Source organism: Populus trichocarpa, chromosome 4, assembly GCF_000002775.5.
Source record: "Populus trichocarpa isolate Nisqually-1 chromosome 4, P.trichocarpa_v4.1, whole genome shotgun sequence".
Lineage (NCBI taxonomy): Eukaryota > Viridiplantae > Streptophyta > Magnoliopsida > Malpighiales > Salicaceae > Populus > Populus trichocarpa.
The window spans coordinates 18,226,415-18,248,608 of NC_037288.2; the positions used below are offsets into that span (position 1 = coordinate 18,226,415).

Sequence of the window (22,194 nt, forward strand, 5' to 3'; positions counted from 1 at the left end):
TTTGTTATTGGATTAATTGGAATTAAAACCCTGAATAATAAGCTGCCTAAAAAAAATTAATAAAATATTATATAAATTCTTAAATTGTTTAATTAATCTTATGGTGCTTTTATAAATCAATATTTTCCTATCATAGTATCTCCTAAAGACCTTTCCTTATTTTTCCTCTTGTAAACTAGGAAATAAGTTTTAAAATATTTTTGATGTTACAAATTTTATAATTTAGAAGAAATAGAATTGTATGTGGTGTTAATATAGGTTACCTAAATTTATACATGGCATAGAATATTAATTTTTCTTACACAGATTTATTTATTTTTTAAAAAAATATAAAATAATTTTTTTATATATGGCCATGCATATGCTTGCTTCAAGTGTGAACTACATTCATAATAATATTTTTTTCAATAATTTTTTTGATTAAAATTAAATTTTTTATATTTTAATATACTAATATTAAAAATAATTTTATAAAATAATAAAACATATTATTTTAATATATTTAAAAAACAACTATTCCTTAACCCAACTTTAAACCCGTACCTTCTATCCCAAGTCCCAACTTTAAACCCGTACATCGATGGATAAGACGGCTTCAAACTCTAACAGGCGGGGGATCCGACTTCAAACAACATATCGTTTTTCCTGTCAGATAAAAAAAAAATTTCACTAAAACTCTCGACGTCTTCCTCTCTTCTTTGTTTCTGTTAGGGTTAGCACACTCTCTCTCTGTATCTTGCTCCCCGATTGATCGAACTGAGCTTAGAAAATCTTAAAATCCCTAATCCTCTCACTTTCAGCAGGTACAAGATTCTATCCTATTGTTTTTTCTCTCTTTCTTGAAATTAGCATGAACTGTTGCCTGCTGGCTTCGATTTATTGGATCAGATTACAACTATAGCCGTCAATTCAATTAACCATGTCTCGTCGAAGAGACGAAGACGACGACCTTGAAGATGAAGAGTATGAGGAGCAGGAAGAGCAAGTAATGGATGAAGAAGAGGAGGAATATTATGAGGGTGAAGAAGAGGAAGATATAGGAGCGTCGATTAAGAAGAGACGGAGATCAGATTTCTTTGATGATATTGCGGAGGAGGAGGAGGAGGAAGAGGAAGATGAGGATGATGAGGATTATGGTGGTGGTGGTGGTGGTGGAGGAGGTGGTGGTGGTAGGAAGCAGAAGGGGAAGAAGCGGCGTGGCTCAGAGTTTTTTGATGATATTGCTCAAGTTGCCAGTGATGACGAGGAGGATGAAGATGATGGCGAGGACGGTATGTTTGTTTAAATTTTAAGTCCTTTTTTTTAGTAATGGTGATGAATTCAATGCTCTTAATTGTGCTTTTGTAAATGCAGATTTTATAGTTGACGATCACGGAGCTGATTTACCTGATGAGGGTAGTGGTAGAAGGATGCATCGTAGGCCGTTACTGCCTGCAGAAGAGGATCAAGAAGATGTTGAAGCACTTGAGAGAAGTATTCAAGCAAGATATGCAAAGTCAATGCACTCAGAATATGATGAAGAGACTACGGAAGTGGAGCAACAAGCTCTTTTGCCATCTGTTCGGGATCCGAAATTATGGATGGTTAAGTGTGCGGTATGTTTATCATTCGTCAATGGGCGTGGTTTTCTTATTTGTGGTACTAGATGTATTCATGTACTTATTTAATTGTTCTTTAATATTCATCAGATTGGCCGTGAACGGGAGACGGCTGTTTGTTTAATGCAAAAATACATTGATAAAGGATCGGAGTTGCAAATTCGGTCTGCTATTGCTCTTGATCATCTTAAAAACTATATATATATTGAAGCAGACAAAGAAGCCCATGTGAGAGAGGTATCCTTCTGCTTTGGGGCTTTCCAGTGATTACTGAATCACTCAACTTTTTGCGTTTTCATGCTTACAGCTGTGACGGATGGAATATGTGATCTATTGATTTGCTTCTGCTTCAGGCTTGTAAAGGCTTGCGCAATATTTTTGGGCAGAAAATCATGCTTGTTCCAATCAAAGAAATGACTGATGTTCTTTCAGTTGAAAGCCAAGTGATTGATCTTTCAAGGGACACCTGGGTCAGAATGAAGATTGGGAATTACAAAGGGGACCTTGCCAAAGTATGTTTTATAACTTCTGTTCCTATTCACATTCTTGTTCTCAGTTTTTCCTTGCTGATTTTTCGTTCTCTTATTTTGAAGGTTGTAGATGTAGATAATGTCCGGCAGAGAGTTACAGTAAAGTTAATTCCAAGGATTGACTTGCAGGCTCTTGCAAACAAACTGGTAAGTTTTCACTTCCATTATTGCCCTTTGTTTGGTTGATAGTAGACATATTCGACTGAGAAAATTGTCTTGTTCAAGGTCATGTCTCATCAAATTGGTGACCTCATATAGATGCACTAGGCATTCCCTTTTTTATCATCAATATTACTTTGCCGATGCATGAGATGGTGTGGAACTTAATTGTGTTAGTGCACTTTCATAATAGAAGATGGATTTTGTTACCCCTTTTTCCCCAGGAAGGCAGAGAAGCGCCAAAAAAGAAGGCATTTGTACCTCCTCCACGTTTTATGAATGTTGAAGAAGCTAGGTAAATACCGATTGCTTCTTTTGCATTCAAATATCAATAGTACTGAATCTTTTTGTTTATTATATGATTATTTGTTGGCCCTGTAAATTTTCAGGGAATTACATATTCGTGTAGAACGCAGAAGAGATCCAATGACCGGTGATTATTTTGAAAATATTGGCGGGATGCTTTTTAAAGATGGTTTCTTGTATAAAACTGTATCAATGAAGTCAATTAGTGCTCAGAACATTAAGCCATCATTTGATGAGCTTGAGAAGTTTCGTACACCTGGAGAGAATGGAGATGGTGATATTGCCAGTTTGTCAACCTTGTTTGCAAACAGAAAGAAGGGCCATTTTATGAAGGGTGATGCAGTTATTGTTGTCAAGGGAGATCTGAAAAATCTAAAGGGATGGGTTGAGAAAGTTGATGAAGAAAATGTACATATTAGACCTGAAATGAAGGGTCTTCCGGTAAGAATTTGTTGGTAAATTTAAAATAATCATTTGTCCTTGTATGTTGTTAAGAATAGGTTGAATTTGCTTATTGTCTCATCCTTTCATTTATTGGTATTCAAAACTATTTATTGGCAGAAAACACTTGCAGTAAATGAAAAGGAATTGTGCAAGTATTTTGAACCTGGCAATCACGTGAAGGTTGTCTCAGGCACACATGAAGGTGCAACTGGCATGGTTGTTAAGGTTGAGCAGCATGTGCTCATTATTCTGTCTGATACAACAAAGGAACATGTGAGTGATGCTTTTGCTGCATAAATTAATTCTCTGCTTTAGTTATTGCTTGACAAGGAAACTATTGTGTGGAGCCAATGTCGATATCTGTTGTCTTCAGATCCGTGTATTTGCTGATGATGTTGTGGAAAGTTCTGAGGTAACTACAGGAGCTACCAACATTGGGGGCTATGAGCTTCACGATCTTGTGCTGTTGGAGTAAGCTTGTTTGCTTAAAAATGTTATCCTTTTGTCCTTATCATTTGAGGCCTTATTTGTTCTTTGGTGTTTATTGCAGTAATATGAGCTTCGGTTTAATTATTCGTGTAGAAAGTGAAGCCTTTCAGGTTAGTCTTCACTGAACTGCCTACATTGCTAGGTTTACCTGTCACCTAGTTTGGCTCAAGATCCATCCTTTTTCTCCAGGTTCTCAAGGGAGTTCCAGAGAGACCTGATGTTGCACTTGTTAGACTGAGAGAGATCAAATGCAAAATTGAGAAGAAAACCAATGTCCAAGATCGGTACAAGAACACTGTATCTGTGAAAGATGTTGTTAGGATCATTGATGGTCCTTGCAAAGTAAGATTCCCAGCCACTGCATGATCTATCTTACTACCACATGTTCATTGGTTACAGCTCCCCTATTGTCTTGTTAGGGAAAACAAGGTCCTGTAGAACACATATATAGAGGAGTTCTGTTCATCTATGATCGGCATCACCTTGAGCATGCTGGGTTTATTTGTGCTAAATCCCATTCCTGTGTGGTTGTTGGAGGATCACGTTCCAATGGAGATAGAAATGTAAGCATTTCTGTCTTATTTTAGGAATAAAATTTCTGTTTTAGCTGAGTTTTTTGTGCATGCAGCTTTTAATTCTAATTATCCAGGCTTTTTTCAGGTGTGTTTGGTTTGAAGTGGATTGGTGTTCATAATTATCAAAAGTTGTTGATAATTGCTAACTGAATAGGAGCTTAAAAAGATGATTGATAGTCACTTTCACTTTTTTTATAGCAGATTTGTTTTTATATCTTTGTAATTAATTACTTAGAGAAGCTATTGCCAGATATATCATGTTGCTTAATTTTATTTTATTTTTGTTAAAATATTTTACAATCATTATTTGTTAGTAACCTATCGAGGTTAGCAGGACATGATTTTTAAAGTGAAAACTGACTATATCAATTTCAGATCAAATCAGCAGAAATAATTTAAACCAAACTGTCCCTTTTCTCACTCATTATTAAATTTTCAGGGTGATTCCTATTCAAGATTGAGCAGTTTTAAAACTCCTCCCCGAGTACCCCCGTCACCAAAGAGATTTTCTAGAGGAGGTCCTCCATTTGAGTGTAAGTTTTTTAAAGTGACAACTCTTTTCTTTAAATAAATTTTATCATAATTGGGCTTCCTTAATTGTTATTTACCCAAGAAAGGAAAGGACATTTTTGTTACAATGGTGTCATATTTTTCTCAAGTCGAGTTCTAATATTAACTGCTAATTGAATTCTGCAGCTGGAGGAAGAAATAGAGGTGGACGGGGAGGGCATGATGCTTTGGTTGGTACCACAATAAAGGTACGACAGGGTCCTTTCAAGGGTTACCGTGGGCGTGTTGTAGATATCAAAGGTCAACTTGTTAGAGTTGAACTGGAATCACAAATGAAAGTTGTTACAGGCAAGTCTTCACCTATCTACATACAATGAAAAGCTAGCCCCTTGTATTCCTGTTTGTTTTATGGAAAATGAATGCTGTTTCAAGTGCAGTTGATCGGAGCCACATCTCAGATAATGTGGTTGTTTCAACTCCATACCGGTAAATACACACACTGAAAATTGTTTGAACTGGTTTTATGATTCTATCTTTCTGATTAACTATTTTTCACATGTTTTACCAGCGATACACTTCGATATGGTATGGGAAGTGAAACCCCAATGCATCCTTCTCGGACTCCATTGCGTCCATACATGACACCAAAGAGAGATGCTGGAGGTTTGTTCTTTGTATGCGAGTCTATTTAGATATTGGATGCTTTAATCGATCACTACTCTGGTATATTCAGATTTGGATACTTTGATCAATCATCATTTTGGTATAGAAGTGATTGGTATATATACTTATGTATATCTCATGTTTGCAGCGACACCTATTCATGATGGCATGAGGACACCTATGCGTGATCGGGCCTGGAATCCTTATGCACCAATGAGTCCTCTGAGGTTTGACCATGATTTTTGTTAATACTAATGCTTTTCCTATTTAGATATCTATCCTGAATCCTCTCTGTTGAATATTTTGATTGATAGTATCACTTTTAAGAATTTTTGGTTTCATTTAGTTTTAGCCATCCCCTGTCACGGGCATATTTACTTGCTTATTAGAACTGCTGATGATACCGTTTTGCTTAACTACAAGCTGTCTAAAATATGACCTTCAATTGGTGGACACAACTTCATAGGAAATAAAATGGAGAAAGAGAAACTGGTAAAATGGCAGTTGCAGCAGAAACAGTGAATGGGTTGGATTTGAAGATTCAGCAGTTTTTCCTCTTTTGCATAAATATCAATTTAAAATTTGCACATGCCTAGAGGAATGTGTAGTAGTTGTATCAATAGTCATGTACTAATATAGAAAGTTATCTTGGTTCCTTAATCCTTAATGAATTGGTCTTAATAATGTTGTTTCACCTAAATAGTCAAAATAACGATTCAAGGACAAACTAGAAATAAGAGGCATTTAACACTGCATCTCTAAAAGTTACTTACCCGTTTGCAATAATTTCTTTGCATCTTTAATAGTTACTTCCCCATCTATGCGGCCTATTATCTCACCAGATTGATCATGAATTATAACCATATCCCTTAAAATTATTTCTATGTCATTCATCTGTCCCATTTTGCTTTTTAGAATTAGACAATTCATTTCCTTTTGTTGTCTTTAAATTAACACTCTTGCTTTTGTTATTAACAAGTTATTTTCTTTTGCTTAATTTAAAACTGTTGGAGGCCTACTACATCGTTTTACATAGTTTTATTCCTATTTGTGATTTTTCTGTCATGATGGATAACTTTAGTATGATGAAATTAAGCAGATTTTAGTAGTGCTTAAGGATCAATATTTATCTTGCTTTGTGGTTTGGTCTAATCTCTCCTTTTTTTCCTCCGCCCACCAATCTGTTCTTTTCAATTTTTCATAACCAACATTGCCAAATTAGAACATATGTTTCGCATTGCATAATCCTGTTTTCTGGTATATCTGATACTAAAATGAAAAGTGTCCTGCATTTCCTGTATTTTGACACTCTGACATAAGTTTAATGAAAGTATCATCCGACAAATATAATCAACTTTTGACCATGTCACTTTTATGCATTGTAACTGATAAATGGTCATTGGAACTGTATCCACAAAAATGCAGGGATAATTGGGAAGATGGGAATCCTGGGTCTTGGGGAACCAGTCCGCAGTATCAGGTGAAGAACTTGTATACTTTGACCCTATAAATAGTACAAGTTATTCTATGTTATAATAAATAAATTGTTCTTTTTCCAGCCAGGAAGCCCTCCCTCTGGAACATATGAAGCTCCAACTCCTGGTTCAGGCTGGGCTAGCACTCCTGGTGGTAATTATAGTGAAGCTGGAACACCAAGAGATAGCAGTTCTGCCTATGGTAGTTTCTCTTTCAGTTTCACATGATACTTTCAGCGTTTATTTGATTCTGTAGCTAACTTTGTGCACCTCTTATAGCCAATGCTCCAAGCCCATACCTGCCATCAACTCCTGGCGGCCAGCCTATGACACCTGGCTCAGCATCCTACCTCCCTGGCACTCCTGGAGGGCAACTAATGACACCTGGAACTAATGGTCTTGATATGATGTCTCCTGTTATAGGTTTGTTCTGCACTTTCTTATTTTGCCATTAGTCATACTTAATGTGTTGGACCTGCTGATATTTATTAGTTTATATAAAATAAAATATATCTAGTATGTCTCTTTTCATGGTTCAGTTTTTGGTTTGTATGTGTCATGTGATTATGTGAATCCAGTTTTCACATTGAATCAAGTATTTGTATGGTGAGGCTGGGAGATATTAAAAGAAGAAAATTAATTCTGTTTTCTTCATGAAATAGATATTTCAGGAGTGCATATATTGTTTGCCCCTTTTCAATTCCAGAAAATGAAATGGTGCTTCATGAATTTTCTTTTCTGTTCCTTCTGTTTTTCAGTGGTTTGGTTTAGAAGTTAGAATTTAATCTTCATGTTGAAGCTTCTCTGAATGGGCAGAACATTTAAATAGATAAGATGCATGGAGTTTGATCAGCTTTCTACAAAATCTTTGTGCTGTCATGCCTATTGTGATCTTTACAATATCTAGGGTTGGTATTAAAAAACCATTCGTTACAGGTGGAGATGGTGAAGGACCATGGTTCATACCCGACATATTGGTGAACGTACACAGGACCACAGATGAACCGACTGTTGGTATCATCAGGGAGGTGCTTCAGGTATGTCTTTCCAAAGCAATTTGGGAAAAGTTTTCATTTGCATCTCTCTGCTGATAACGGCAAGTTCCTTAATTATTTTTTTGATGAAGTTGCACCAGTTTATATGGAAGGAATACAAAGTAGAATTGTCATTAGTAAGAGGGAAGAGGGAACAGAGTAGAATTTTTGTCTGAATTGATTCATGCAGCTGCTATACTAATGCTGGTGTTCTTGGGACCAGGATGGCTCTTGTAAAATAGCCCTTGGGGCAAATGGCAACGGCGAGACATTAACTGCTCTTCCTAGTGAAATTGAGATAGTAGTGCCTAGGAAATCAGACAAGATCAAGATCTTGGGTGGTGCACATCGTGGTGTTACTGGCAAGTTAATTGGTGTGGATGGCACTGATGGAATTGTAAAGTTGGAGGACACTCTTGATGTTAAGATATTAGACATGGCCATACTAGCTAAACTTGCACAAATGTGATTTTTGTCATAATACGCATAAATTAAAATTCAATGACCCCCCCCCCCCCCCCCCCCCTGCAGCTTCAACTCATGATAACCTTGAGCATAGCATTCTTCACCAATTCCGAGGCACTGTAATTTGTGAGTTACAACAATTGTGACGCCTTCAGACTACAACAGATGACAAAGGTACCGTTTAGCATTGCGCGTGTTTTTTATTTTTATTTTTATTTTTATTTTTTGTTACTTCAAATTAAATTTTTTTAATGTTTTTTTTATTGTTTTGATATATTGATATTAAAAATAAAAAAATATTATTATTTTAATATATTTTTAAATAAAAAATAATTTAAAAAACAATTCCTACAAAATTCGCCAGGCACCTATTCAACCCATTTTGTCTTTCAAGCTCGTAATTTTAGAACAGGTCTTCAGTTAGAGTGGAAGTGCATCCCCACTTGTCCCTGCAGTCTTTGAAGATGCATAGTTTGTTACTTTTAACTTATAAAGTGAGGAATTAGTTATCTTTTTTTTTTTTGGGTTTCAACGCGTGAAAACAGGTCTATGCGGCAGATAAAAAGTTTCTATTACGGTAAGCCACAGTATCCTTAAGGTTGTTTCATCAAGGGAGCCCAACAGATTTCGGCCGGCCCACTAAACTATGTGTTTATTCTAATATTTAATATGTTTTAGATGCCCATTGGAGGCTTATATGGTTGTTAATTTCAGGATCCGTGGAATTAATCAAGGTGTGCGCAAACTGATCTGGACATCTATATTAAACTAAAAAATATGCTTCAGTTTGATGCTTTAACGTTACAAACTAGGAGGAGCTATCATACATACAGGCTCACTAGTTAACAGAGAGATTCTGGAAGGACAAGAGGTGTGATGAGCAAACCTCCTCCTTGTAATTCTTTCTTCTTCGTCGTCGTCGTCATCATAATATTCATTCTGATACAGCATCAGGTTAAATACAACACCCTTTTCTGAAAGATAGAGAGACCTTAGCTAAATCAAAACGCAGCGTAGAGCAAGGGGAGTCATTGATTGAAACGGTGTGCATTGGAGGATAAATGAAACGTGGCGTTTCATACAACGTTCTTCTCTGTTTTAAATCTTCAAGTCTTCCATCTGTCATCTCCGTCTCCTGTAATAGTTCCCTTTCCCTTCTCAGCTGATTTGAGCCGTGACAAAAACCGCGGAAAAGAAAAGAAAAATGAAAAAGAATTTGGAACTGCCCCACCAAAATCCAACAGGAACATAGCAGCTTGGGATACTGGACAATGAGAGAATGAAGTTATGGAGACTGGGCACTAGGAGATAAGACTTTGAAGACGAGACATCAGGTTTTTGGTAAAGTTAAATTTATTTATTTTTATCCCTGCAACTCATTGCCCTGAGTCCAAATTATATTTGAAATATGTTTTGATGACATTTTTTTTCTTTTTCAAAATCATTTAAGGATATTTAATGGTCATTTTTTTTTCAAAGAAACAATTATAGTTGAAATTTATAATTATAGATAATCTTTTCCGTAATGATTTTTCAAAAAAAGAAAAATCAATTGGGAGATTAACTAATAAGCACAATCATTCATTGGCCTGTATTTTTATGCACAAGAACTTGTATTCATATCAACAATGATTGTATTATTTTTTCTCATTTGATTGTAAAGGGTGTCCCCAGGCAAGTTTGTGCGTCAATGAAAAATAAGTTCAGTGACCTCTACATAGATGTAATGCATTCAAAATAGTTAAATAAATTCTCAAAATCCAGAGAAAATCAAGAACGAGAGTAAACTTGCTTTCATTTTAGACAAACCAATACAGTTCCGTCCTCGCTAATTTGACAACGGTTAAAACAGAGATGGGCATTCTAGAACTACGGCAGGCATGTAGAAGATGGCAACTCGTTTCCAAATTTAGAGACTTTGATCTGCAACGCAATCTCTCACGCAAAGCATCCAGTGATGGCTAAACACCATTTCCCTACACTTCTATAGCCTCTCTAGACTGACAGCCTGCTAAGCTCCCTTCAAAACTAGCATAATCCATCAGTCTTACTTGTGATCACTTCAAAGGATTTGGCTTGCAGTCACTTGGATCAAATCATCTTGAAAATCAAATGGATAAATAAAGGCCTTGATAATGCAATAGTCCATCTGCCTGGGCTCTCGTATCAGGTAGCATTCTGCTTTTCCACAAATAAGAATATAAGGTCCCTCTGGGTTTCAACTGCAACTTCTATATGCCATAATTTACAGACTCTGGCAAACAATGTAAAGGCACGCCAGCCCAGTCTCCAAAGGCTTATAAGCATCTGTCGACCGTTCCTGCTAAACAATAGATAGACTACCTAGCATTTGCAGCACCTTAATCTGACAAAAAAACAAGGCAACGAATGCATGCCGATGCTTGTTAGGACAAATAGAACAACACTTGTTCTGTAAGTTGGGGATATCCAGAAACTGAGACAAGTGAATGACAGACATTTGCAAAGTAACCACTTACATTAAAGGAAAAACCTGGATGTCCCTTTCTGAAAGCACTAGCTGCACATGGCCTGGCTTTAGACCTATCCTCACTATGAACAAATGCACACGAGGGTAAAAGAAACATGAAAATTCCATGATTTCCAAGTTCTGCCCGCAATACCCGTAACTATGATCAGCAAATAAGTACCAACCCCACACTGCATGGACCAATCTGCAAGTCAACAAGGCCAAACTACATGGCCATACTCAGCATGTCTGAGCGTATCAACGAGAGCCAGCAACCAAAAAGATATGTCCACTCCATCATTGAAAATGTGAAATGCTGGCACGTCCATTAATAGCCAGTAAAATGCTATTAATCCTTTAATAATGTGTGGCATGAAGAGCACTAAATTTTGACTTCACAAAGGGCCATTAAAACATCACAACTGTGCCCACTAGAGAATTTTCCTGTTCAATTACAAGCATCCTTCTGAAATCTGACATAATATATGGTTATCAGCAAAGCAGCTAACTTATCTGCCCAGTATGAGAAGCCATTTTTGGGCGAATCTGTTCTTTTTCAAAGATTTCGAGCTTCTATGTTATCCTCCCGATTACAATTGGTCAAAAACAAAGATGGAGCCTGATGGCAAACGTGATAGATGGCTAATGGAACAGCTACCTTAACCTCTTCGTTCCACTGTTTTCACCTGCTATTTCAAACAATCGATCATGCAACACGAAGACTGCCCCCTCAAATAACTGCATATACAGCCGCTTTGTGTACATTAGGATTGACATGCCCTCAAATGGTATCTCGTAAGTTAGCAGCTAAAGCGAAATTTTGAAAACCAAAATAGTATAGTAAATTTCAGCTAGGCTCCATCTCAATAACAGATGTACCCTTTTTGTTCTTTTGAGAATCCATATAGCTATATATTTAAACCACAGTTTGTTATGCCCTTACAAACATGGAACACGGTAAAAGGCCATAACAACATTTGTTTATCTTCATTGCAGATCCATATAGCTACATATTTAAACCACAGTTTGAATAAAAGAAGATTACATTCACCATCTTACAAGCAGCGGAATTTAGAGTCCTATGCATATTTGCATGTAGAAGTCATCCAAGAGCTGGTTTAAGAAAATCGACTTCAATGGAAACTTGAAGCTTCCCGCACAACCATCCATAATGTCAACTTTATGAAACAATAAATGGAGAAAAGAAAACACGAGTTAGGCTTACTAAATGCAGATCATACCTTGCTTACTTTTGTGGCTCCCCTTTAAAGAATCCAAAAGGAGCCAAACTAGAGGATTCATGGTTTTCCTAAACAGAAGACGGACACAATTTTGTTGAGGTTAAAATTAAAGCATAAAAAATTGCAATGCATGTGCATGTGGTTCAAAGAAATATCAACCTGTAAATAGAAAGCATGATTAGTGTTGGAAAAAGTCAATACCTGGTTAGTTGGATTTTTCCCATGTACACGCTGAGGCCTGGCATTAAGATCAATCAATTTGTTGTCCATTTTCCCGTCACTATCAGTGTTATTCTCTACCATTGGAACTGGAGAGGCCCTGTGGTTCTGTTGATTTTCTCTAGCTGTGAGCTTAGGCGGCTGATTTTGGTCCCTTCTTGTTTCATTATCATCAAGCGGTTGCTGTCCTTGTTCCTCTGTACAGCCAGGTTTATCCCCTGGAAACTAAATAAGACAATCAAACAAAGCATGTTAATTCAGAAAGCTTCTTACGTTACGTATTTGATACAAAACTCAAAACACTACAATCCCGAGAGACAAACCTCAACTCTCTGCCTCAACAGGAGATATCTCCCATGGGTCCTTTTACCACCAACATGCACTATCATATCACATTGCAAGCAGAGCGAACTGCCATCTATCTCGCAGTAAAAGAAAGCTACATATACATTTCAAGCCAAGGGAAAAATAAAAAACTTCAAAAATTCATGTCCCGTGAGAAAAAAAATTTGTCAGCAAAGACAGGCCTGCATATACCTGGTGCCTTTTCACATATGTCACACTGTGGAACATCACTAGGATCTGCAAGTCCTACTCGTACATGCCGACTAGCTAGCTTGTTACACATATGAACCTGCAATTCCAGCACAAAAAACATAAACCCATTTGCTTAAACATGACAAATTCGATCATGCTTGCTTAAAAAGACCAATACTTGAACCATCATCAAAAAAACTATCAAGCTTGATATTTCACAGTAAAAGATCGTCACTTTATAGGCTTAACAAGGAAATAACAATTTTCACACTTCCAATATCAAAAAAAGAAAAGAAAAGAAATATTTTTTTTACAAATCCAATGAAGCCCGTCTCGATTTATCACATACAGAGCTATATTATTACCTTAGCGCTTAAATTGTTCACTTAAACAATACAATTAATATAATTCTCAAGCAGAGAAATAAACACAATTAACAGAAAAAAAATGGAAAAAGGAGAAAGTGATTGATTTACCTTCTCGTCGCAGGAGCGGCAAAGCGCGGCTTCATCAGCAGCACAGAAAAGAATCGCAGCTGCGCTTTCACACACATCACAAAGCATTCGCATTTCCGTTTTTTAGAATCAGTTTTGGTTCTTTCTTTATTATTGTCACTGTCCTGTCACCTTTCAATCTCTACTTTCTATTATTTCTCCTTTCTCCTTCTCATCACCATTTGTCAATATTTCATGAGATTAAGATTATTATTAAGTTAAACAGTCAATGACAAACAGACTGGAGAGGGAGATTTAAATGGTGAAAAGGAGAGGAGAGGAGAGGAGAGGGGATGAGAGCATACAACAGGACTTGTTTATGAGTCTAAGAAACTGGGGACGATGAAGAAGAAAGGAAAATGGAGTGATATTCGTCGCTTGCTTTGCCTGCCTTCTGTTACGCATACAAGTCTCTAGTTTATGTTAACTTATGGTACTCTCTCTGCCTGGCTGACACGTTTTTTTTCCATTTGTCGAGAAGGAAAACGATTAGGTGGAAGGATCGACAATATGTACACGAGTACAAACTTGAAAGGATGATCTCATAATCAGTATTATGAATTACATACCAGTCCATTTAGTTTTTAAAATAAATTAAATATTTTTTTAGTTTTAAAAGTAATTATTTAATTTATTGATAATTGATTTTTTTACTTTAAAAATATTTTTTTCTCGTCAATCTTTTCATATTCTCTATTTTTTATTTTAAAAATAAATAAACTGGAAAAGTAAAGTGAGTTAAAAGGATTAATTTATTAGTAGATTAAGAAAATAGAGAATAGTTAGTTATTTTAAAAACTATAAAGATATTTAATTCTTTTTACAAAACTTAAAAGATTAATTTGTAACTCACTCTAATTAACAAGATGCATTTCAGCGCGTGGTAAGAGTATACTTCTTAAGAGCTGAGCTGTTCATGTTTGTGATCTGTTCCGCTGCTGTTGGTAGTGACTGGATTGCCACACGCTCTATTTCACGCCGTGCGTAGCACGTTCGCTGCAGACACCACGGGCCTACTTGGGGTTCGTGGCACGTGGGCTCCACGATCATACATGATCCCTGTCTTGTTGACTGTTTGATTGAACAGTAGAGTTAGCGGTATTCTATGTTTCTGCTGTCTAAAGGGGGCCGATATTATTTGAAAAAAAAAGGGGGCGAATATTATCCCTCATCACCAGCCAATTTTAAACTCTCTCTTTTCCCCCTCGAAACATTATCACAAGGACTCCAAGTACAATCCCCTCACGGGTCCTTTTTTTCAAACATTATCCATAATGTTTATTAAGAGGGTTTATAAAGTATATTAACAGTTATTTTTTAAATGATTTTTTACTAAAATATATTAAAGTAATATGTTCTTGTTTTAAAAATTATTTTTAATATCAACAAATCAAGATAATTTAAAAATATTAAAAAATTAATTTTAAATGAAAGAATTAATTTTTTATGTAGTATAATTTGAAATAAAATTCTAAACAGAAGATAAAGCCAAAAAAGAATCAAAATGCTAACTAGTGGGTAGTGTCATGCAAACATTATACATCGTCCAGTTTAATCATATTTAATGTGTACACGAGATACAATAAAGTTATCTTTTTTATAGTATAGTTAATTTCCAGCATCCAATCAGAAGCTCAAATTGGGTATTGAAGTGGTAATTTTTGCATCAAGAAGCGGGAAACGTGATGGGTATGGGCAAGTTGTGTTTATCAACTCGTTTAAAATTATGTTTTTTAAAAATTAAAAATTTTTAATATTTTAATGTAATTATATTAAAAATAACTTTTAAAAAATAAAAAAATATATTATTTTAATATATTTTTAAATAAAAAATACTTTAAACATAATAGTTTGTTTGGAAAGACAGTCCCATTGTTTTTTTTTAATTGTTTTTAAAATTATTTTTATATTTTGGTATTAAAAATAATTATTTAAAAATATAAAAATAAATATTTTTATATATATTTTAAAAAAATACTTTAAACTTAATCATTACCACAATCCAACCACGCAAGGAAGATCGAGAATGAGGAAGGGTGCATTCTCTGTTCACGCACTACATCAAGCATCGCGCATCCTGGACTTTGATTGATGTGTTAGCCATCATCATGACCTCCGTAGACCATGAACTACTGATAAGGTCTCAGTGGACGCCTAGGTGTCGAGATGTTATTGATCAAACCAAGCCATGACATGACAGGTGACTATATTAGATTGGATTTGATGTCACAGCCAAGCAATTATGAGTTGGAGCATTCTTGCTTTGGAAATAAATGCTACTGAGATTTCTTTATTACAGACTTTGATGGCTACTTGAGATCTGCTGGTTGGAAGGATTTGGATGTGTTTTTGTACAGCGGGCTGTGGTTTGAAAAGGTTAGTTAAGATTAATTTAAAAAAATATATATTTGGTTAAAATTATAGTTAAAATTAAAGTTGATTAAAAAATATTTTAATGTGTTTGATTAAAAATACTTTTGAAATTGAGGTTATAAAAAAATTTAAAAAAATATATATTAATATTGATGGTTTTTAATTTAAATATTATAGATTTAACTATTACTATTATATTATGAAATAAATAATAGTTTATATAAAATATTTTTTTTGTTCCATTAAACTATCTACAATTTCATCACGTATGAAATACATCCTATAAAAACTATATTTTTCACAAATTTCTTAAAAGCGCAACAACATCAGGTAAAATATAATCAGAAATAAAATTGGGATTGCGATCAAATTTTACAAATGCTACATCATCAAGTGATCTTCGTCTAATTTATGTAGTGTCATTAAATAATGTTTAACACTAGTTTTTTTTTATAAAACACAATTAAAAATATATATTTTTTATTTTATTAGGTCGGACCCGTTCAATAGCTTTGAACTGGACCGATCCGACTGAAACAAGGAACAGAGCATGCTCCACTGTTCAAGGAATAAAACCCATGAACAGTGCTCCACTGTTCATGGAATAAAAAGGAATAAAACCCATGCTCCACTGTTCATACGTTTTATTCCTTACAAGAAGCAGCTCCTAGCTTCTTCTTGGAAACTTGTGGCACACCACAATTACAAGTGGGTCCCATGAAAAAAAAATGATTTTCTTACCTTACCAAACATTTGAGTGTGTTTGGTATTGCGGTTGCTGTTGTAGTTGTGGTTTTAAAAAAGTTGTTTTATAAAAAGTACTTTTAATTGAGGTTGGTTTGGAAAAAATATATGTTTGGTTAAAACTGTTGTTGAAATTGAGGTTGGACAAAAAGTAGTTTAATGTGTTTGGTTAAAAAAATGCTTTTCAAATTGGAGTTATAAAATAATTAAAAACTATTTTTAATTTAAATATTGTAGATTTAACTACTATTATTACATCATGAAATAAATAATATTGATATCAAAATTTGATTATTATTCCATTAAACTATATGCAACGTCATCACATACGAAATCTATCAAACAATGACTATATTTTTCATGGTTTCTTAAGCACACAACAACAAAAACTGAATTTTTTGTTACGTCATCAAGCGATATCCTTCTAATTTTTTGAATAAAACACAATTAAAATAAAAATAAAAACTAAATTTTTTTTAACTGGGTCGGACCCGGTAAGAACATAATTGGAATTGCGATCAAATTCCACAAATATTACGTCATCATGCGATATCCTTCTAATTTATGTAGTGTTATTAAATAATATTAAATACTAGTTTTTCGAGTAAAACTCAATTTTTTTAAAAAAAATTTACAATTTCATTATGTACAAAATTCATTCGACAAGAACTACAGTTTTTATGATTTTTTGAGCGTGCAATAAAATTAGGTAAAATATTATCAGGAATAAATTAAGATTACAGTATGAGTAAATTTAATTCACCTTAAACTAATTTTTTTTAAAAACAAAAAAAATGTTGTTCACGTTCACGTGAACAGTTTGAGTGAAATCAATTAACTGCACTGGTTTTTAAAAAAAAAACAAAACTGTTCACTTTATTGAACAGTGCGCAGTGGAGCATGGCTCCACTGTTCACTGGAAAATCAGCACGTCCAAACCTGTGGCACGGCAGCGAAAATTGGTGGGTCCTACCAAGGAAACTCACTTTTTTTTTGTTACCAAACACTGATATATGTGGCTGCAGGTAAACCTCACCCGCAGTCACATTACCAAACAGCGTCTACCCGCAGTCACAATACCAAACACCCACTTAGTGATTGTTACTCTTTGGTTGTGATTTTAAAAAAATTTTATAAAAAATATTTTAGGTTGAGGTTGGTTTGATATTTATATATATTTGGTTAAAATTATAATTGAAATTGAGATTGAATAAAAAGTAGCTTTAATGCGTTGGTTAAACATGTTTTTTAAATTAAGGTTATAAAATAATATTAAAATATATATATTAATATTGATGGTTTTTAATTTAAATATTGCAGATTTAACTACCATCATTACATCATTAAATAAATAATATTTTATATCAAATATTTTTTATTATTCCATTAAATTATCTATAATTTCATCACGTATGAAATTCATCTGATAAGTACTATAGTTTCCATGGTTTTTTGAGTGTGCACCAAAATCAGGTAAAATATCATCAGAAACAAAATTAAAATTGCGATTAAATTCCACAAATGCTACGTGATCATGCAATGTTCTTCTAATTTATGTAGTGTTATTAAATAATATTAAACACTAGTTTTTCGAGTAAAATATAATTAAAAAAAATAATTTTTTTTTAATATAAGTAATTAGAATTATGGCACTGTTTACGCAAACAGTACCCAGGTAAATTAATTCATTTGAGCACTGTTCACTTCACCTGATTTGTAGACATGAGAAGCATTTTTTAGCTGTTTTTCACGAACCGGCATTTCAATAAAAAAAATATGGATGCCACACAAAAAAAACAATTATATTTTGACGTTACCAAACATATATTTTTACACAGTAAGTTTCTAAAAACAAAAGTTTCGAAGCCAAGAGTTACTTTTAAAAACAGCAAAGTGATAAAAAAATATTTCTGGAGTTGAAGAAAAATTGAGAAAATAGTACATCTACTAGGGCTGTGCCAGGGCAACTAAAAGAAAAATAAAACGAAAATGGTGCGATAAAGAGAATTAAAAACGTGGCATTGTAGCACTGGCTGGTCGGAAAGACAGTGTCAAATCTGAAAAGGATGAATCCACGTCATGTCGCCGTTAATTTGCAGTCATTTCAAAGTAATAACTTCGCAACCAAGACAATACAAAATAAAAAGAAATACTGAAATAACACTGCAGCACAAGGCAAAATAGCGTATTTTTAGATTTCGTGATATTTAATTTATCTTGCGGTCAAGAAATTTAATATTTAATTAAATATCATGGATTAAAACTATAATATAAATTTAGCTGATATTAGATTTTTTTATGTATTAATTAAATCGCGGTTTCGCCCGCTTTGAAGAACAAGTCAAAATCCTGGAGATGAAATGAAATTAAAGACACTGCAGTACTTCTCTACAGTCTACGGATTCTGGGAAAGAAAGAGAGGGAGAGAGTCGTCGAGGAGTATATTGATATTTGTCCCTCTCAAAAACTCCATTTTACAGCACTACACTTTCTTGCTTGGTTTCTCTTACTTCCTGGTTTTGATCGTGTGTGTGTGTGTGTGTATTGCTCACACGTGTCAGTATCTCTTCAGGTTATGTTGAAAGGAAGAAAAAAACTTGGTTCAAGTTGAAGAAACGAACAACGTGCGAGTTATGAAAAAATAAAAAGGGGAGACCGGGAGAGGATGGGTCCGTGAAAGTTCGAGAAGCTGGGGGTAGTGGGGGGCGACACGGAATCGTTTAGGTGGACCCACAAGTAAAGCCCCAAAAAGGGTAGCCGATGAGTTAGTTATCTTGAGTCCTCACTGAGCCCAAAAATAGTCAAGAAATTTGATTCAGCAATTTATTCATGGCCACAGACTTCTGAGATGGTGTGCGGTGAAAGCTCCACCTATATCATATATTGTCCCCCCTTACCCGCATCGCAGTTTTTTTTTTAAATCTATTATTTTCAGGCCTTACTTTTATTTTTAGGTTTTTTTTTGAAAATGCGATAGAGATTATTATTTAAAGTGTTTTTCGATTGAAAATATATTAAAATAATATTTTTTTTATTTTAAAAAAATTATTTTTAATATCAGTACGTCAAAACGATCTGAAAACATAAAAAAAATAATTTTAAACAAAAATAAATTAAAATTTTTAAAAAACATGATTTGAACTACATTCTCAAACACTATCTTCTTCTTCTTCTACATTTGTGGTAAAGATTACTTTATAAAATACATTTTTATCTGAAAATATCTTAAAATAAATTTTTTATTTTTTTAAATTTATTTTTGACACTGATATATTAAAACAATCCAAAACTAAAAAAAAATTAAGAAACATACAGTTGAACTACAATCCCAAGCAGTCGTCCTTTTCTTTTTAATTAGCCCCTTCAGGACTCTCATATTAAATTATTAATATACCAGAAGTTTCATCCAGTAAAAAGTAAAAATAGAGGAGAGTATAGTTGAGTCCAGATAGGGCTTCACAGCCTGCACTCCAGTATTTTAATTATATTTAAAAAAAATATATATATATAAAAACAAACCGGCTCTAAATATTGGTCAAACTAAATTTGGTCGTCTGGGCCGAACATATGGATTGACCTTGAAAATGGTTAAGGCAGTGGATATTAACTCTAGCATCTTTGCCCATTATAGGCCCTCCCTGGCAAGGGCCGAAGCATTGATGGGATCGCTTTTCAGGCAAATAAATGTCGGGCCTCTTGCGTAAGCACGTGTCCATGATTTGTACAAAAAGAAAAAAAATCCTAAAGCATTTTCTTTCAAGAGACCAAAGCCCAAAAAAATGTCAGGCCTGATTGAAAATATAATTATGGTTATTTTTTAAAATATTTTTTATACTGAAATATATTAAAATAATATTTTTTTTATTTTTAAAAAATTATTTTTAAAATCAACGCATCAAAATAATCTAAAATATATAAAAAAATTTATCTTTTTATAAAAACAAAAAAAAATTAAATTTATTAGGAACACGATGCAAACAGACGCTCGTAGTACTGTCCAAAAAAAATATAGAAAGGGAGCAGGAAAGGAGGAAGGAAAATGCTACTGGCACACCTTTTAATTTTAATCCAACGACACAGAATGAAAAAAAGAAAAGCAATTCCTTTAAGGATGTGTAGAGTGAAACAATAATTATTTTTTTAAATATTTTTATTTAAAAATATATCAAAATAATATCACGTGAGAAAGAACTTTCATACCCACTCACTTACACCTGGCATGAAGCAGTTTCTTTTAAAAAGTAGTTCTTACTAAAGTGGGGTGTGTGGGTGTAAAATGATATATTAATAAAATACTTTTAAGTATAATATTATTAGAAAATAAAAAATTAACAATATATTTATATAGAAAATAATTAGGAGCAATCATTTTTGGTTCTGTTCAGTTTTTATAAAAAAAAATAACCAAACCAAAATTTTTAAAAAAAAAACGAAACCGGTCGGTTTTGGTTCGGTTCGGTTTTGGTTCGGTTCGGTTTTTAGGACAAAAACCAGTTTGGCTCGGTTTTTTCCGGTTTGGCTCGATTTTTTTTCGATTTGGATTCGGATCGGTTTTTTCAGTTCCAAGTTTATAAAACCGAAACCAAACCGGTCAGTTTTTCAAAATTTTAATTGGTTTTTTTCACGATTTGGTTTTTTTCAGTTATTTTTTTTTATTTTCTCGGTTTAATCGGTTTTTTGATTTTTTTTTATCACCCCTAGAAATAACATATTAGGATTAATTAATATATAATATAAAAATATATTAATTTGATATGCTAGTGCATGTAATATTTTAATTTAGATAATATTACTAGAAAATATATTTAAATATAAAACATGCTATATCATACAATAACCATACATCTTAAATCATATAAATTGTGTTATAAAATTAGGATACCATAGAAAATAATTATATTTTCAATTTCTCCCAACACTAAAAAATGATTATATGTATATAATATTATATTTAAAATATTTATATTATATATATATATATATATATATATATATATATTAAAATAAACTATGTACAAATAAATAAAAAATAAATTCTTTTTTTTCACCATTACACTTTTTATATCTTATTATTTTTTATGAGTAGTTAAATAGTTACATTTAATGTTCTATACATGTAAGATAATTTTTTTTAAAATTAAAATATTAATAAGTGATTTTTTAACTTATTTTTAATGATATAATCAAATATTATAAAGTATTTTTTAATTTTTTATGACATTATAAAACATAAAAAGTAATTAATTTATTTTAAAAAAATTACTTTCTATCAAACAAATAAGGTAAAAACATGTATTCCTTTGCTGAGTTGAGGAAAACATTCTCCTAGAAAAAAGATTTATTTTTTATGTTGATTGCAAACTGCTTTCCAATTTTTATTAACCAACTTTTTTAAAATTAATAAAATATGAAAAAGTTTTTAAAATGATTTACATACAATTATTTATTATAAAATAAACAAAGCTTATAGTTATAATACCGATTTGACCCAAGTCTTGGTTCATAAATAGATTGAATTAACTCGAGGATGAATCCAAACTAATTTAACTTAAAAAAATAAATTCTAAAACAAAGTCACACAGACACGTATATAAAAGAAATGCGGGGTTTTCGTACTGACCTTGCCCGGAACAGCCATAGATCGGCGACGAGTTATCAAGTTTTCTTATAACAGTACTGATGAAAACATGATCGGGACTTCTACTGGGTACTGACTGACCCAGTACTAGTGGCGTAACTTCAGCTAAGGCAGTTTACAGAAAGCAATTTAATCCAAATTAATTTCATCATCATCATGACAGTTTGTTTATGACAGAAATGTGCGAACTAATCACACGTTATTGAACATTA

The 22,194-nt window shown here is 33.4% G+C and overlaps 2 protein-coding genes across 6 annotated transcripts; one reads left to right on the forward strand and one right to left on the reverse strand.

Moving 5' to 3' along the window:
- The first annotated feature begins 580 nt into the window (after positions 1-580).
- On the forward strand, positions 581-8,285 carry LOC7470029 (putative transcription elongation factor SPT5 homolog 1). 2 transcript variants are annotated; one of them, XM_024599067.2, is made up of 23 exons: positions 581-803; positions 889-1,271; positions 1,354-1,595; positions 1,689-1,835; positions 1,952-2,110; positions 2,192-2,275; positions 2,512-2,582; positions 2,677-3,034; positions 3,155-3,310; positions 3,411-3,508; positions 3,588-3,636; positions 3,716-3,868; positions 3,946-4,089; positions 4,541-4,634; positions 4,798-4,959; positions 5,049-5,097; positions 5,180-5,274; positions 5,423-5,501; positions 6,700-6,754; positions 6,834-6,951; positions 7,029-7,172; positions 7,686-7,786; positions 8,007-8,285. In XM_024599067.2, the coding sequence occupies exons 2-23, from the start codon at positions 920-922 to the stop codon at positions 8,250-8,252; spliced, it is 3,156 nt and encodes a 1,051-aa protein (XP_024454835.2). In that variant the 5' UTR covers positions 581-803; positions 889-919; the 3' UTR covers positions 8,253-8,285. The 2 variants fall into 2 exon arrangements, with proteins under 2 accessions (XP_024454835.2, XP_002305464.3); XM_002305428.4 differs by having other exon boundaries at positions 582-1,271.
- A 1,730-nt stretch (positions 8,286-10,015) lies between these two features.
- LOC7470030 (B-box zinc finger protein 19) lies at positions 10,016-13,666 on the reverse strand. Of its 4 annotated transcripts, XR_002981296.2 has the most exons (7): positions 13,210-13,661; positions 12,734-12,830; positions 12,520-12,635; positions 12,179-12,421; positions 11,978-12,045; positions 10,747-11,474; positions 10,016-10,613 (listed from the first exon to the last, which is right to left on the reverse strand). XR_002981296.2 is itself a non-coding variant. In XM_024599068.2 (6 exons), exons 1-5 carry the CDS (start codon positions 13,300-13,302, stop codon positions 11,983-11,985), a joined length of 612 nt encoding a protein of 203 aa, XP_024454836.1. In that variant the 5' UTR covers positions 13,303-13,661; the 3' UTR covers positions 11,555-11,886; positions 11,978-11,982. The 4 variants fall into 4 exon arrangements, 3 of the variants coding, with proteins under 3 accessions (XP_024454836.1, XP_024454838.1, XP_052308085.1); XM_024599068.2 differs by lacking the exons at positions 10,016-10,613; positions 10,747-11,474 and adding an exon at positions 11,555-11,886; XM_024599070.2 differs by lacking the exons at positions 10,016-10,613; positions 10,747-11,474; positions 11,978-12,045 and adding an exon at positions 11,555-11,914.
- Positions 13,667-22,194: the final 8,528 nt, after the last annotated feature.

Excerpts from the sequence above, each read along its gene's own strand:
- LOC7470029 (XM_024599067.2), top strand. The coding sequence starts at position 920 with ATGTCTCGTCGAAGAGACGAAGACGACGACCTTGAAGATGAAGAGTAT. Across the intron at positions 2,111-2,191 it reads ACAAAGGGGACCTTGCCAAA|GTTGTAGATGTAGATAATGT; the intron begins GTATGTTTTATA and ends CTTATTTTGAAG. Across the intron at positions 5,098-5,179 it reads GTTGTTTCAACTCCATACCG|CGATACACTTCGATATGGTA; the intron begins GTAAATACACAC and ends ATGTTTTACCAG.
- LOC7470030 (XM_052452125.1), bottom strand. The coding sequence starts at position 13,302 with ATGCGAATGCTTTGTGATGTGTGTGAAAGCGCAGCTGCGATTCTTTTC. Across the intron at positions 12,636-12,733 it reads CATATGTGAAAAGGCACCAG|CTTTCTTTTACTGCGAGATA; the intron begins GTATATGCAGGC and ends ATGTATATGTAG. Across the intron at positions 12,422-12,519 it reads TGTTGAGGCAGAGAGTTGAG|TTTCCAGGGGATAAACCTGG; the intron begins GTTTGTCTCTCG and ends TGTCTTATTTAG.